The sequence below is a fragment of the Dromiciops gliroides genome, chromosome 1, assembly GCF_019393635.1.
Source record: "Dromiciops gliroides isolate mDroGli1 chromosome 1, mDroGli1.pri, whole genome shotgun sequence".
NCBI classification, from domain to species: domain Eukaryota; kingdom Metazoa; phylum Chordata; class Mammalia; order Microbiotheria; family Microbiotheriidae; genus Dromiciops; species Dromiciops gliroides.
In genome coordinates, this window is record NC_057861.1 from 685329137 (window position 1) to 685344707 (window position 15571).

The 15571-nt window shown below is 37.0% G+C and overlaps 1 protein-coding gene across 1 annotated transcript in view; it reads left to right on the forward strand.

The window, feature by feature from the left end:
- The window catches only part of ABCA13 (ATP binding cassette subfamily A member 13), a 506393-nt gene that overhangs the window by 228031 nt on the left and 262791 nt on the right, over positions 1 to 15571 (forward strand). The window contains exons 35-37 of the mRNA XM_044001141.1: positions 7386 to 7520; positions 9629 to 9815; positions 13006 to 13224. Of these exons, the coding sequence (XP_043857076.1) occupies positions 7386 to 7520; positions 9629 to 9815; positions 13006 to 13224 (541 nt within the window). The remainder of the gene's footprint in view (positions 1 to 7385; positions 7521 to 9628; positions 9816 to 13005; positions 13225 to 15571) is intronic.

A 15571-nucleotide genomic window follows, 5' to 3' on the forward strand; every position in this document is an offset into this window, starting at 1 on the left:
GCCCTGGAGTCAGGAGTACCTGAGTTCAAATCCAGCCTCAGCCACTTACTAGCTGTGTGACCCTGGGCAAGTCACTTAACCCCAATTGCCTCACCCCAAAAAAAATTGTAAGTTAAAACACTTTAGGGAACTATATTGGTAACAAAAAAGATATTTTCAGGAGCAAACTATAATTTTTAATGGGGAGTACTTTCCTTTATATTAGCATTTGGTTTTTGGTTCACATAATGATATTCCACCTAATCATGATATATGTGTATTTGTTAAATCAAACATACTTTGGGAATGATGAGGGGGTATCAGAACATTATTAGACAGGTGATCAGTGTTGTTTTTGAAAGGTCTTCTCATCAAAACTCAGTCTTTATGAGAAGCTGTTCTTTTTGCCAACTGAAAAAATAATATAATAGCATATTACAAAAGCATGGAAGGGATATGTAGGTACAATCTCCTTTGCCGCTTTACCTGCAGGTTTGCACATTGGGGAAGTCACAGAGATATATAGGGTGTCCCAAAACTTCACTGAGACTTTTGGGATGCAATGTATACTTATGTCAAGTGTGTAATTAAAAATTTCAGTACTACCCTGACCAACCTTAGACTCTCTCTGGTTCTACTTGGTCTCACCTTATGAATAATCTCAACTGCCTAAGAATACAAAAGTCAACCAGTCTCATTAAAATCTACAGCACATGATAATGCTTATTTTTCCTCCTTAAATATCTCAGGTATATAACCCTTCTATATGGCATCAGTGGTGGTATACACTAGAACAATTGGAATAAGCAATTGATAGATTGTCTAAGGCAGCTGGCTCCCTTAGCACCCATGTTTACAACTTTTGTACTAACAGTATTAGTGGTATTCAGCCTTCTTGGACAGTTCCCAACCACTCCATCAAAGGGCATATGGAGAGAGAGAGAGAGAGAGAGAGAGAGAGAGAGAGAGAGAGAGAGAATGAGAATGAATTTTGATTACTTTTATGAACCCGAGGGAACTAACTCATACCCTGAAAAGGATGGGTCATTTGATTATTAATGTTCTGAATAATTGCCATCATCCTTACAAATGGCTGTTGTTAAAAAAAACAACAAAAAACAAAAAACAAAAACAAAAAAATGTAAAAGGACAGCTAGGTGGCACAGTGGATAAAGCACCAGCCCTGGATTCAGGAGTATCTGGGTTCAAATCCAGCCTCAGACACTTGACACTTACTAGCTGTGTGACCCTGGGCAAGTCACTTAACCCTCATTGCCCCACAAAAACAAAAAACAAAAACAAAACAAAAACAAATGGCTCTTGTCCCTTCCTTGTATTGGCATTTCTATATATCTATATAGTATGTTAGTACTTTCAAGTCAGGAAGTCTCTTCCCATGGATCTTCATAGAAATAGGTCTGTGTTAGAGAAAATTCAGTTCAACCTCTCATTTTACATATGAGGAACTCGGGACCTGGGGAAATGAAGAGACTTGACTAAGGTCATATAGGTAGTTAGGCAGAAGAGGTAGAATTTGAATTCAGGTCCTTTTGTGCTATGCCCCATTAATTTACTTTTTTTTCTTTGCTATTCTCTTAAAAGTTAGTGCTGATTGCTACTTTAAAAAATGTTTCCCTTTGCACCTTTCAAAATTCAACCAGGAGGATAAGGCATGTGATTCCTGTGCTTTTCTTTCTTGCTCTGTTTTTCTGTCCTAGGTGAAGGCTTGGCACTTATAAGTCACATGGTTTTCCCTTTACACAAAAGCAAAATATACACTGCACAGTCTTGTTCAGCTACTGGTTAGTCCCTCTCCCTAGATTGTTTTGGTTCATGGCATCAGATGTTATCTGGGAAGGCTTGAAGGTTCCAGAAAAATACATACATCTGACTTCCCGGATTCCCAGAATCTCAGAGTTAGAAGAACCTAAGAAGTCATGATGATTGAAAAATAATCCTTTCTACAGTATCTCAGAGCAGTGGTTGCTAATGCATTTGAAGACTCAGTGACAAAAAGCAAAGTCCTATCCAATAATCTGTCCTGCAGACAGCAGGGGAAGGATGACTTCCATGGGAGGCTTTTTAAACTGTTATGTCTAGATTCGCAAACATACATGTATTGTTTATTAGGATAAGCTGTGTATCAGAAATACAGCCAGGACCATCTCTAAAGACGTGTTCATCATAGATTTAAGAGTTTGAGGAAAATATGACACCTTTACATACATAGTGCACCACAGGACACCAGACAATCAGGGAAGGGAAATAGCGATTGACATGATCCCCATCATCTACTTCTTTGTCAATTGGTGCATCATGGTAGACACTTAGGGATATGCCCATCCTGGAGATGTTTTATTTTCAGGAAAGCAAGCCAATGTGGTGACCTCCTTCCCAAGCCCTATAGGCTCACATGGGACCTACTCTCAATTGCCTAATGACTACAATTGCCCAGCCTCCATAGAGCAAATGGCGTCAGGATCAGAACCTTCTTCCTCCTTAAATATAAGACTAATTCTTGCCACCTGCTGCCTCAATGGTTATACAATGTAGCAGCAGCTGGGCTGTCATGACTGCTTCTCCCCACCTCAATGCTGACTGAATTAGTATCCTCCCTTGGCCCTGGTGCTGACTATTTTTTCAGAAAGTGTTAACATTATTCATCCTGCCTGAGTCTAGGGGAATTGATTGTAATTAAAATGCAGATGTGTTGGAAGTGGAGTTCCTTTAACATGCTGATCCTATACCTGGGGACTTGATTTATTTGTAGGCTAGGAAAGTACTGATGCCCTCTGGGGTGAAGGGAATAGAAATGGTGTCTCTGAGCTGTTGACTTGGCTACACAGGGGTTTGAAGAATTTAGTGAAACTGTGGATTCATAAAATAGCTGAGCATTCCTTGGGATGAGCATATCTAGAGCAGAGGGGCTGAGACTGGGGTGATTATTGAGTTCTGGGAAAGAATTAAGAGAGAAGATAGGAAAAAGGAAAGGAGGGAATGCAGAATATATTTGTGGAAATGGTAATTTCATCTCAAGAAAACTTTACAGCAATCTTCCCAGAAAAATGTCAATATGTCCCTGAGCATGGTTCTGTTGTCACAGATGGATGTAAAAAAGGTGGGTGGATGTCGTTATATGGATGAGTGGGTGGATGGGGGTACACAGATGGATGTACAGAACCAGCAAAGACAGATGTTTTTGACCCATGTAACTTATCTGAGGACTCTGTATAGACATGGACTAAAACAGAACCATAGAGAAAGAAAGTCTAAAGTGAAAGGCACCTTAGGTATCATATAATTCAGCCTCCTTATTTAAAAGAATGGAAGGACCTTGCCAGAATTGTAATTGCCAATTGGTCTCTGCACATTTTGTTTGAATGTAGGCAAGGGTCATCAGAGGATCCTAGTTTAATAAATATTGGATGATTTGGTTCTGTCATGGTTTTAGGTGGTTCTTCCATTATGAATATTATCAGTTTTAGAGTTTATTTATTTATTTCCTCTGGTAGTTACAAGCCTCAGTTTCCTCCTTTGCACAACTAAAAGAATGATGTTTGTCCTATTTTCCTCCCAGGTCTGTGAGCAATGCAATATTTAAATCATAAAACGGCATATAAAATGGATAATAATTACTATTCATAGAATAACAATAATGCATATAATTTAATTCAGAAGCCATTAGTTGCTTGTTCTATTCAAGATTTCATGCTGGGTAAAAGGAAAAATTTAAACAGAAATGAAACAATCCCTGCCTCAAATAACTTAACATTCTCAATCCTACTACTATGACTAATAAATAACTTACAGAAATACTTTTGGAACAAACCAACATCACTTGTCAGCACAATAGTAAAAACCGACAACGTGAAAAAGCCACTAGATTTGTTGACCATAACTGAAATTTGTTTACCTCCAGATAGACTGTTTGAAAAGCTAAAAATCTAAGAGTGGAAACAAAAGATGTTCCAAGGAGCGACACCCACATAAACTCAACCAACAGTATGTCAACAAAGAAATATCAAACGAATGGTTGGGTCATTTTGATTTGTGGATATTATGATAGTATAAAATAATGACAGAACGTTTAAAGAGCTGGGCTTTAAAGTGCCCAGACAAAGTGATCAATGAAGATTATGTATGCCAAGAGACAGGTCATGACCACTGAAGGAAAGAGAAGTGCAGGATGTTTAAGTTTCTTTATTAAGGTCATATGGATACTTAGTGACAAAGTCAGGACCAAAACACAAGCTGCTTTAGCATGAGCCTACAAATAATTTAATAACTGCTACAGTACCCAGGCTCTTCCTTCACCTTTTAAAATTGAGAAGAACTTTTATTTCTTTGCTTCTTGACATTTTCATCATCTCTTTAAGCTGGTAATTAGGAAGCCATGATTTTTTTCCATGATTTTTAAAAAGAAAAAAAGATCTCTGCCCAGTACACAAATCTTAGAATATGGGCCTTCCCTAATTTAATGACATGGAATTTGGACCTTTAATTCACCAAGAATGTGAATTCATTTTATGGAATTGCTTAGGAAAATAAAAGGAACCATGGATGATTGTATTTTATTTCATTCATATGCACAAAATCAATAAGAAAATTATTTAATGGTTTAAAATGAATTTGGGGACCTGTATATGATAAGTATTGATTTAACAGAGATGACTAATATGGAATTAGAACTGTTCTGAATGGGTTCTTTTTTAGTTGATATTTAACAGTCACTTCATTCCTAATCATACCTATGATATAGCAGAATAGATATATTAGAACCTTTTCGAGCCTGGGACACATTTGGAAATGCATTGTGTCGACTAAATTGAAAGCCAACAAAATAAAAGTGGGGTGTCTTCTTGTGTTTGTCTGAAATGTTAAATTATTAAAATTTTCAGTTTGAAAACTGAAGATCATGGCCTTGAACTAAACTTTCTATAATAGAGAAAATATAGTAAAGGGACAAAAATCCCAAGGCAGACCGCACAATTCTCCTGCAGACTGAGCCTACCTTACAAAGAGGGACTGTTTCAAAAATTAAGTTTAGGCTGTTTTGTTGGAACATAGAACATGTGAATTGTCATTGAACCAATGTGATAGATTGGGGCTAAGTTCCTGGGATGTAGCATAAAAGTCTACTTAATCTCTCCATTACATGAACAAGAATCTCAAAGATGAGCATGCTTGCAGGGGAGGAGGAAGGAATAGATTGTGCTCTGAATCAGTGTAGGAGAACACCACAGGGATGAAATTACAGATAATAATAACTCTTTTTCTAGAGAGTAACAGTCTTCAAAGTGTGTCCTAGGAACCCCTCAGAATCTCCAAGACCCTTTCATGGGGTCCATGAGGTCAAAACTATTTTTCATAATACTGTTAAGACATTTAATTTCTTTTCTTTTCTTTCTTTCTTTCTTTCTTTCTTTCTTTCTTTCTTTCTTTCTTTCTTTCTTTCTTTCTTTCTTTCTTTCTTTCTTTCTTTCTTTCTTTCTTTCTTTCTTTCTTTCTTTCTTTCTTTCTTTCTTTCTTTCTTTCTTTCTTTCTTTCTTTCTTTCTTTCTTTCTTTCTTTCTTTCTTTCTTTCTTTCTTTCTTTCTTTCTTTCTTTCTTTCTTTCTTTCTTTCTTTCTTTCTTTCTTTCTTTCTTTCTTTCTTCTGGACAGTGAGGGTTAAGTGACTTGTCCAGGGTCACATAGCTAGTGTCAAGTGTCTGAGGCCAGATTTGAACCCAGGTCCTACTGAATCCAGGGTGGGTGCTTTATCCACTCTACCACCTAGCTGCCCCCTTTATTTGAATTTCTAATATGATAAATATCAATAGATATAACCTGCATAAACAAAAGCTCTTTGAGGGGTTCTCAATAATTTTTAAGAGTGTAAAGGAAATCCTAAGATTAAAAAAAGAAAACTATTGTTAGGCAGTGTTAAAATTTACAAAGCACCACAGAGAAACTGTGCAAATATTATTTTCATTTTTCAGATTAGGAATTTGAAGATTAAAAGCTAAAGACACAGAATTTGTCATGATTGGTCTAGCATTTCAAAGCAGGTCTGTTCATTCAGTCCCAGTTCAGTGATCTCTCCAATGTATCAAGTTCCTTCTCACTGCTCCTCTAAAATAAGCACTTGGGTCACAGAATGTTAGGGCTAGAAAGGACCATGAAATACTAATACTGATTCATGTTTCTGGGACACTTCAGGGTTTACAAAATGTTTTATGCATGACTAGAGGCAGTTAGATGGCAGGATAGCTAGAGTGCTGTGCCTAGAGACAGGAAGATATGAGTTCAAATCTCACCTTAGACCCTTTCTGAACAAGTCATTTAATTTTCTCTTGCTTCAGTTTCAAAGCCTCTATAATATGAATAATAATAACACTTACCTCCTTAGAATTGTTGTGAGGACAAAATGAGCTACTATTTCTAAAGTGTTTTGCCAATCTTAAAATGCTATATAAATGCTAGTTTTTATTTTTATTATTGTTATGATAAATCCTATCAGGTAGGTAGTACAAGTATTATTATCATCATTTAAAAGAGAAAGAAATTGAGGTTCCAAGGGGTGACTTCCTCAAACCCTATAGACACTTATTGGCATAAACTAGGTAGACTAAAATTTAGGTCTTAGGCTATTTAGTTCTTTTTCCATAACCCCCTTTCAATTTCTAAGTATAGAACTGAATTAATTTTATTATTTCAATTCAATCATTCAGTAAGTATTTAATCACTACTATATTCTAGGGACACTGCTAAGCTCTGGGGATTCAAATACAAAGAATGAAATAATCCTTACTTTTATAAGCTTCACATTCTAATTGTACTAACTAGGATTCAGAGCATTGTGTCTATGAGAATATGTATCCAAACTATTAGCTTTGGATTCTGAGAAATACATCATCTACCATTACCCTCCCTTAACCATGAATGCTTTACCAGTTACATTGGTCCCAGTTGGGGGTGGGGTTGTGAAGGGCTTGAGTAGGTTGGGTTGTTGTTAGTAGCAGGAAGATTGTACCAGGGCTTTAGAAAGATGGATTACAGAGGCAGGATGATATAAACTAGAATTAGTACCACGTAAATTTTCTACCTATAGAAAAGAAGAAGGTTCCTTTCTCCATTTAAATGAGAGGTGATACCTTGATAGGTCTGTCATAGTTCCAGGTGATCTAAGTTAGGGGCCAAGGGCATCTGCTGCTGTAGGGAATAGAGACATGTCTTTATATTGAGAATACAGAATCATCATTTTTATATATGGGCCATGCATAAGCTAGACTAGCAATGTTATTTTAAAGTTGTGTTTCTTTCTAGATATGAAAGTAAATATTCTCTAGTATAGATAGTCTATAGAATCTTCTCACAAATAAGAGATAGTAGCCTCATATGTTTTAATTACAATCTTTCCTTTTTAGGCAATTTTGGTTTAAGGAAACCATGGAATTTCCCCTTTACTATGTCCTACTGGCAGAACTTGTGTGGCTTCAAGATGAGGAAGCAACAACATACCAGTTACAATCTGTTCTTCAATGAGAATTTCATGAATAAAGGTCTGTAAAAAGATGATAGCTTTAGGTCACTTTTTTTTACCCTGCTATTTGGGAGAGTGGTGATTTCCAGGTAAGTCCTAGAGTAACTCTTTACAAGTACATGTAAAGAGAACCTTTTATATCCTTCTGGCCTGTCATGCCATGGACTTTTTAGATCTCTGTGGTGCCATGGCAGCAATCATGCCTGAAGGCCATGGTTCCTCTGTTTTCATTGCATGAAGTCTTCTTTCTTTTTTATCTATCTACTCATTTATTTTTTATCTTTTATTTATTTATTCATTCATTCATCCATTTATGTATGTATGTATGTATGTATGTATTTATTTGTTTTTGCAGTCTTCTTTCACAATTCCTTGTGGACCAAAAGGATTTGCTCAAGAATATATCAAAATCTCAAATGTAACACTAAATATAGCCTTATGTTAGGCTTTATCTCTATAGTCCATATGAGTGTAACCAAAAATTCAATGGTCCTAGGAAGATCATGACAGAGTTAAAAAAAATAGGAGTGTGAGCATGTGGAATTTTGTCGCTAGAAAAGATCTTAAAGATGACTTAGTCTGACCATCTTGTTTTACTGATGAGAAAACCGAACCCCAGGGATAGGAAGTGACTTGCCCACTGTCACTCAGTTAATTAGTGACAGAAACAAGACTAGAAGAGAATTATCTTGACATCCAATTTAGTGTTCTTTCCATGGGGCCTAAAATTTAGATAGATTTTAAACATGTGGATAAATAGGGTGATCAATTATATAGGACCATGAGTAGAATGAGAGTATAGAAACTGGAACTGAGATTTCATTGGTATAGGAATTCCCTCATGAGAAAACTCCCTCTAGATGGGTTGTTGGTATCTATCTATGCAATGGAGAGTCTTAAAGGGTTGCCCAGAGCAGGGGTGTCAGACTCAAATAGGAACAATAAAAATGGGGTCCACTAAAGAATATGTAAGGATCCCTGTGGCTGTTTATTGACTTAGAAAACCACATATTACCATTATCTATGTTCTCATATTTTTATTTATATCATTCAGTATTTCCCAATTACATTTTAATCAGCTTTAGGTTGCACTCAACACTGTACAGTTGTAGGGCAGCATCATTAACATCGTTGACCTTGAGAATTGAGTAGTTTGATGGCAGAGGCAGAAATTGAACCCAAGTCTTATTGACTTTGAGGTCAAGTCTCTACTGTACCATGCTGACCCTCCATGTCACATTATAAGGGCATACATACAAAGAATTTATGTCTTGAGAGAACCCAAATTTAAAAAAAAATTCAATCAAATAGTCTATTTTATGAATGCACATTAAAATTTAACTTTTTATTATTAAATAAGCTCCTTTTGGTTAGAAATTATTAAATCATATTTTTGGTATGCAAATAATATGTCATTACTCACCTTGGGGAACTCATTCTATCAGTGCAGACTGTGAATTTTCGATTACTTAATAGCTAAATCCTAAGGAATTTACTGAGACACATAAAAGTTAAACATCTAGCTTGGACCATTTAGCTAGTAAGTTTCATAGGAGATATTTTAAACCAAGTCTTATAAGATCATAGTTTTGTTTTGTTTTTGTTTTTGTTTTTGTGAGGCAATTGGGGTTAAGTGAACTTGCCCAGAGTCACACGGCCAGTAAGTGTTAAGTGTCTGAGGTTGGATTTGAACTCAGGTCCTCCTGACTCCAGGGCCTGTGCTCTATCCACTGCACCACCTAGCTGCCCCCCGGATCATAGTTTTAAAGGGACCACAGAGTTCAATCAGTCAAGCCCCCTTATTGTATAGAGTAAGAGAATTGAGACCAAGAGAAGTTAAAAAGCTTGTCCAAGTTCACACAAATAGCAGTCAGGATTTGAACCATGTCCTTTGCCTCCACCTCCTAATTCAGCCCCCTTTCCTTGTTTCCTTCTAGTTCTAAGCCCAGCCCTCTATTCACTATACTCTGTTAAATATCGTGAAAGTGCAGCTATAGTTGTGTCCCAAACCAATTCAGGACCTGAACAATGTAGATATCAAGAAGATACCAGTGCATTTTAAACAAATGTCTTTGTTATTTTCCAAGCCCTTGCTGTGTTATGACATTATTTTGTTCACTCACACAGGATCTCTGCCACCAAATGGGCAGAAAACACTTGAGGACAGAGTCTACACAGGAGTGACACTGGTATCAGTTACCAAGGAGTATGAAGGTGACAAAAAGGCTGCAGTTAAAGAGCTTACGCTCACATTTTATAAAGGTCAAATCACTGCTCTGCTGGGACCCAATGGTGCTGGAAAGACCACAATTATGTATGTCTGCTTTAAAAATGGTATACTATTAGGTAATTTGGTTCTTTAAAAGTTGATTTATAAACCAAAAGAATTGTCATCTAATTTTTGCCTTCTACTGCAAAAATTCCAAGATATATGGCACTGGTCCACTCAATAGTGCTCTACTAAATGGTCAATTTTAATCTATCTTCTTCTTTAAGTACCCAATTTAGTTTTTAGGCCCTTATGAGTATAAAGCTTGATGTATTCTCGAAGCTTTGGAGGGGGTGGGTAGATTGCAGAGAGGGTGGAGTGGTGTGTGAACCCTGAGAAGTAATAAACATCTTTCTCTTCACCATGAAAAACAAATCCATTCTCATTTCCTGCAAATCGAACTTGTAAGAAATTGACCATGTTTTATTTAGTTCTTACAAACTTCAATGGCTCATGTAATTTTTTTTCCTCCCACTAAGTTCAATTTTCCTTGAACCCAAATAAGACGATGAAACTCAGAGAGGAAATAGCATGACATTTAAACTGCTGAGATTTTTTTTGGAAGCTCTATTTGGCTCTTAGGAAGGTTGTCTTAGTCTGTGACCAAATGACACAAAAATTTGGATATAAAAGCAAGATTTGGCTATAGAAATATGTGACAAGAGTTAAAATAGTCATTGATGCATCAAGATCCAGAAGTCAGACTGTCTACACAATATCCCTGAAGTGAATCAAAAGTGAGCAAAATACTGGATTTCATAATTTTACTAAAATTAGAACACATCTTCCTATATTCCAGTTTGTCTCACTAAAAATGGGAGATTGATCTTTATTAAATTGAATTACTTTAATGGTCTCCCTGTCTCTCCAAACCAACTTTTGCTTATCTTTGTATCTGAAGACAAAAAGAAATTCATAAAACTCCAGCAGTTCATAGGAAATGATAAATCATTTGTAAAACAAGTCAAAAGGAATTACATAAAGTTCATGCTATTTTTCAGGGGCTAAAATTGTATGGCAGGATAGAAAAAAATGAATCTATTAAAAGTATTTGTTAGCATTGGCACACTTTGAGAACATGGCTAGAAAGAGCAAACATGGATTCAGAAAGCTATCACCGTGCTTTATCTTTACAAATACACTTTATAATTAACAAAAAATGGTGAGATTCTATTTTATAGGAATCATTAGGTTCGGACTCTAAATTTTTTCTTCCTTTCACAGTTCATCAATTTTTATGTGGAAAGGACCTCAGAGGTTAATTGGTCAAAACTCTTCATCTTATCAATGAGGAAACTGAATCCCGAATATCATTCAACAGAGGCAGAATTTGTACCCAAATACTCTAACTGGGGGAAGAGGGCAGGGATTGCTTTTGGGCCTTCATCTGTACTTGTCTCTCAGTCAACAAGGTTTTATTAGATACCTATCATGTGCCAGGCACTGTGTTAAGTGCTGGGTATACAAAGCAAAGCAAAAGACAGTCCTTGTTGTCAAGAAGCTCACAGTCTAATGGGGGAGATGGCATGCAAACAAAAATCTATGAATAGTATAAATTAGAAATAATCAATAGAGGGAAGGTACTAGCATTAAAGGGATGAGGAAATGAGTCTTGTAAAATGCGATATTTTTGCTGGGATTGGAAGGAAACAAGGGAAGTCAGGAAATGGAGGGAGAGATTGACCAGGTATGGAAGATAGTCAATGATGCCCAGAGTCTAGAGAAGGGACTGTCATATTTCAGGAATAGCAAGAAGGCCAGTGACAATGGATTTCATAATACGTGGATTGAGGATACAAGGGAAGAAGTAATAAGTAAAAACACTAGAAAAGTAGGAAGCATCAGATTATGAAAGGCTCTGAATGCCAAACAGAAAACCATATTTCATCCTGGAGTTGATAGGGAACCACTGGAATTTACTGAATGGAAGGGTGGTGGTGGGGCATGATATGCTTAGATTCCTACTTTAGGAAGACCAATTTGTTACAGGAGTAGAGGATGGACTGAAGTGGGGAGAGACTTGAGGCAGGGAGACAAACCAAAAGGTTATTGTTATAGTAATAGTCTAGGTGCAATAATGACATGATGAGGTCTTACACCAGAGGGGTGGCAGTATCAGAGGAGAGAAGAGGGCAATATACCAAAGATGTTACAAAGGATAAATTGACAGAATCAGTAACATATTTGGAGATAGAAGGTGAGAGAGAGTGAGGGAGTGAAGATGACATCTAAGTTGTGAGCTTGGGTGACTGATGTATGGTAGGTACTTAAAGATATGTGGTGATTGATTGGGTGAAGGCCAATGTCTTGGGATTGCAGCATTCATGGAGGGGAATAAAGTCTAAAGAAGACTGGAAAGAGAGGAAAAGGCCAAATTGTAAAGGACTTTAGAAGCCAAAAAGAGGATTTTGTATCTGATCTTAAAGTTAAAGGTGTCCCTAGAGTTTATTCAGCTGGGGCATAACCTAGACCTATGCTTTAATATCATGTTGGTGGCTAATAGGAAGATGGACCAAAGTTAGAGGGATCAATCAAAATATTATTGTAATGATGCTGGCATGAGGTGATGAGGGCCTGAAACAGGGTGGTGGTTCTATAAATGGAGATGGTCACCAGAGTCCTAAAACTTGAAAGAAATTAGGCAAAATCAAAGCTACCAAGGACAGAGGTCAGTCTTTTATACTTCAACTTCATGTTTCCATGATTTTATCCACATGGACACTCCCTCTATCATGAAGATGGCAATTCCTCTGTGAGTTACATAGGTTAATAGTTAGTTCTGGCCAACATGTTATCATCCAGCAGTGAACTTTTTTTTTAGCAATGCCTCTCTGGACTGAGCTAGACATATTCACAGGTAGCAGACATACAGGCTATATTCATGTCTTTTCTTTGAAGCCGTTTGATGTTAGTAAGATTTGCCAGAGCTTGGACTTCGCTGGAACAGCCTTAAAGTATCCAGGATGAACACTACACCATAAAGAAGCACCAGAGGATGATTTAGAAAAGGATATATCTAACTAAATAGGGTAAAGGGTCAAACCATGACTTTAGTGTTCATCATTAGTCAAAGCATGGTCATTAAAACCCTGACAAAGATAGGAAAACCTGAAAAAGCACTATTTTAGACAGCTAACCAAACGAAACAGTGCGTAGCTATGTCTTTGACTCTCCCTATAATATGGTTATATCACTTTGTGAATTGTTGAATTGTTGCCATTCTTTTCTCTTCCAGATCTCTTTTGACAGGACTGTACCCTCCTAGTTCTGGTACCATCATCATTAATGGCAAGGACATGCAGACTCAGCTTGCTGCCATCAGGATGGAGATGGGTGTATGTCCCCAGTATGATGTCCTATTTGACAACTTATCTGTACGGGAACATTTATTGCTATTTGCTTCAATAAAGGCACCACTGTGGACAAAAAAGCAGTTATATCAACAAGTCAATAAGTTAGTATTATTGCTCTCTTATTTCCTTTCCCCTTAGGGTCAACAAAAACAACATTGGAGAGTATGGTTGGGAGAATGGGCTTATATTTCTGAGAAAGAGAATAAATTAAAGACCAGATTTGATTCAACCAAATAATAAATACCTACTTTGTATGCTGAATTGAGTAAGAACTGTGGGGAATACAAAAGGAGATTACAGACTTATCTAAGAAAAAACACTTTTACCTATAAAACAATTAGGTGTTAAGCTGCATTATTCAGTATTATAAGGAGTTAAGTGAAGGCTGAAATCAATGTGGGCTGAAAGGTGAAACTTGAGCTGAGCCTTGAGTGATGGGAAAATGAATAAATGAATGAATGAGTGATGAATTAAATGAAAAAGTGTTAAGTGCTTACTATGTGCAAAGTATTGTGCTAAATGCTTGGGGTATAAACACAGAGGTAAAAGTGTCTATCCTTAAAGAATTTTCATTATGAAAGATGGAAATTCTTGGAGTGGTGACCAAGAAAGAGTTTTTTTTTCCTTTTTTTTTTGAAGTCAAAAGGATGTTGAATAGAGCAATGGGGCAGCTCACTGATTACAACCAGAGGCAATAATACTAGTGTTGATTTGATTATAATTCTTAGAGCAAGGGGTAGTGTTCTGGAGGGCACAAACCTACCTCAGGAAAGATAATAACCAGAGTAAAGATAGGGAATCCAGGTCCCTGGGAGGTCAGAGCTTAATGGCCTAAATCCTTCAGTTTATGGCTGGATTTTATGTTAGTGAAGACAGAGGGAGGATGTATTGCAGGGGAAAAGCAGGCTGCTCATTTGTACTCCTAATGGAAGCATCCATAGTAGCTAAAGGTGAATCTTTTCTTTTTTCTTTTTTCTTTAGTGAGGCAATTGGGGTTAAGTGACTTGCCCAGTGTCACACAGATAGTAAGTGTTAAGTGTCTGAGGTCGGATTTGAACTCAGGTACTCCTGACTCCAGGGCTGGTGCTCTATCCACTGCGCCACCTAGCTGCCCCAAGGTGAATCTTTTATACTTCAACTTCATATTTCTATGATTTTATCCATGTGGACACTACCTTTGTCAGGCAAAAGATTTGTATCTTTTTTTTTTGAGAGTTGTCTCTTAAAGCCAACATGGTGCAAAAGGAACTCGACTACTCTGTGTAATCATCATTTTTACCATCTCAAAAATGTAAGTGCAGAAGCAATGTCTTTAACAATAGAGCCACAGGGGTTGCTATATTTTTGTCATGTGTAAAATCATTTTTTTGTGTGTATATTTCTGGCCCTTATTTTGACTTGGAAAACACTTTAAGATACCATTTGTCTACAGTAAGCTGAATGTTGTCATACATACTGAGCATGTTAACCCACAGTTTGCCTTCTCCATAAAGAACCTAGACTTAAGCAACAGGGTAAGGGATTTTGGTCAGACAGAAGGAAGACATTCTGGCAATGATGACTATTTGGCATAAGTGCAAACAAGTGAGGCAGATAAGGAAATCTTTTCTGAAAGAGTAACATATATGAAAGTTTCCAATATGAGCCATCTGATATGAAAGTTTAAGTGCCCTTCTGCCTCAGTATAGTACTAATTCCAGCCTTATAATCCTTTGATATATAGGTGCATTTTTTGGGGGGGGGTAATGAGGATAAAGTGACTTGCCCAGGGTCACACAGCTAGTAAATGTCAAGTGTCTGAGGCTGGATTTGAACTCAGGTCCTCCTGAACCCAAGGCTGGTGCTTTATCCACTGTGCCACCTAGCTGCCCTCTATATATGTGTTTTTTTTTAATTAAAAAAAATTAAATTTGTTTTTTTTGCAAGGCAATGAGGGTTAAGTGACTTGCCCAGGGTCACACAGCTAGTAAGTGTCAAGTGTCTGAGGCCGAATTTGAACTCAGGTCCTCCTGAATCCAGGGCCAGTACTCTATCCACTACGCCACCTAGTTGCCCCTATATATGTGTTTTTTAATAATTCAAAATTCATTCTGGGCTAATGAACTTTCTCTGTTTGATACAGACTTCAGAAAGAGAAAGCCAAACATAATGAGATGAGGCAAAATTGTGTTTAAGGATAACTTGATATGTATTTCAACAATGACATTCCTAAGGTGACAAAATACATATCCAGGACAGAGGCAAATGTGGCTAGAAAGCAGTTCATGTGGGAAAAAAAAGCCAAACAATGCAGGGTCTTAATGGGCTGCAGCTAAAATAAGTCACTCAATTAATTACTAAACATGTATTTAGCACCTACTTTGTGCAGGGCACTGTGCTTTGTGTGGGTCATACAAATACTAAGAATGAAACAATAAGTGGTATGATGTGGAACTCAGAGGAGCTAAT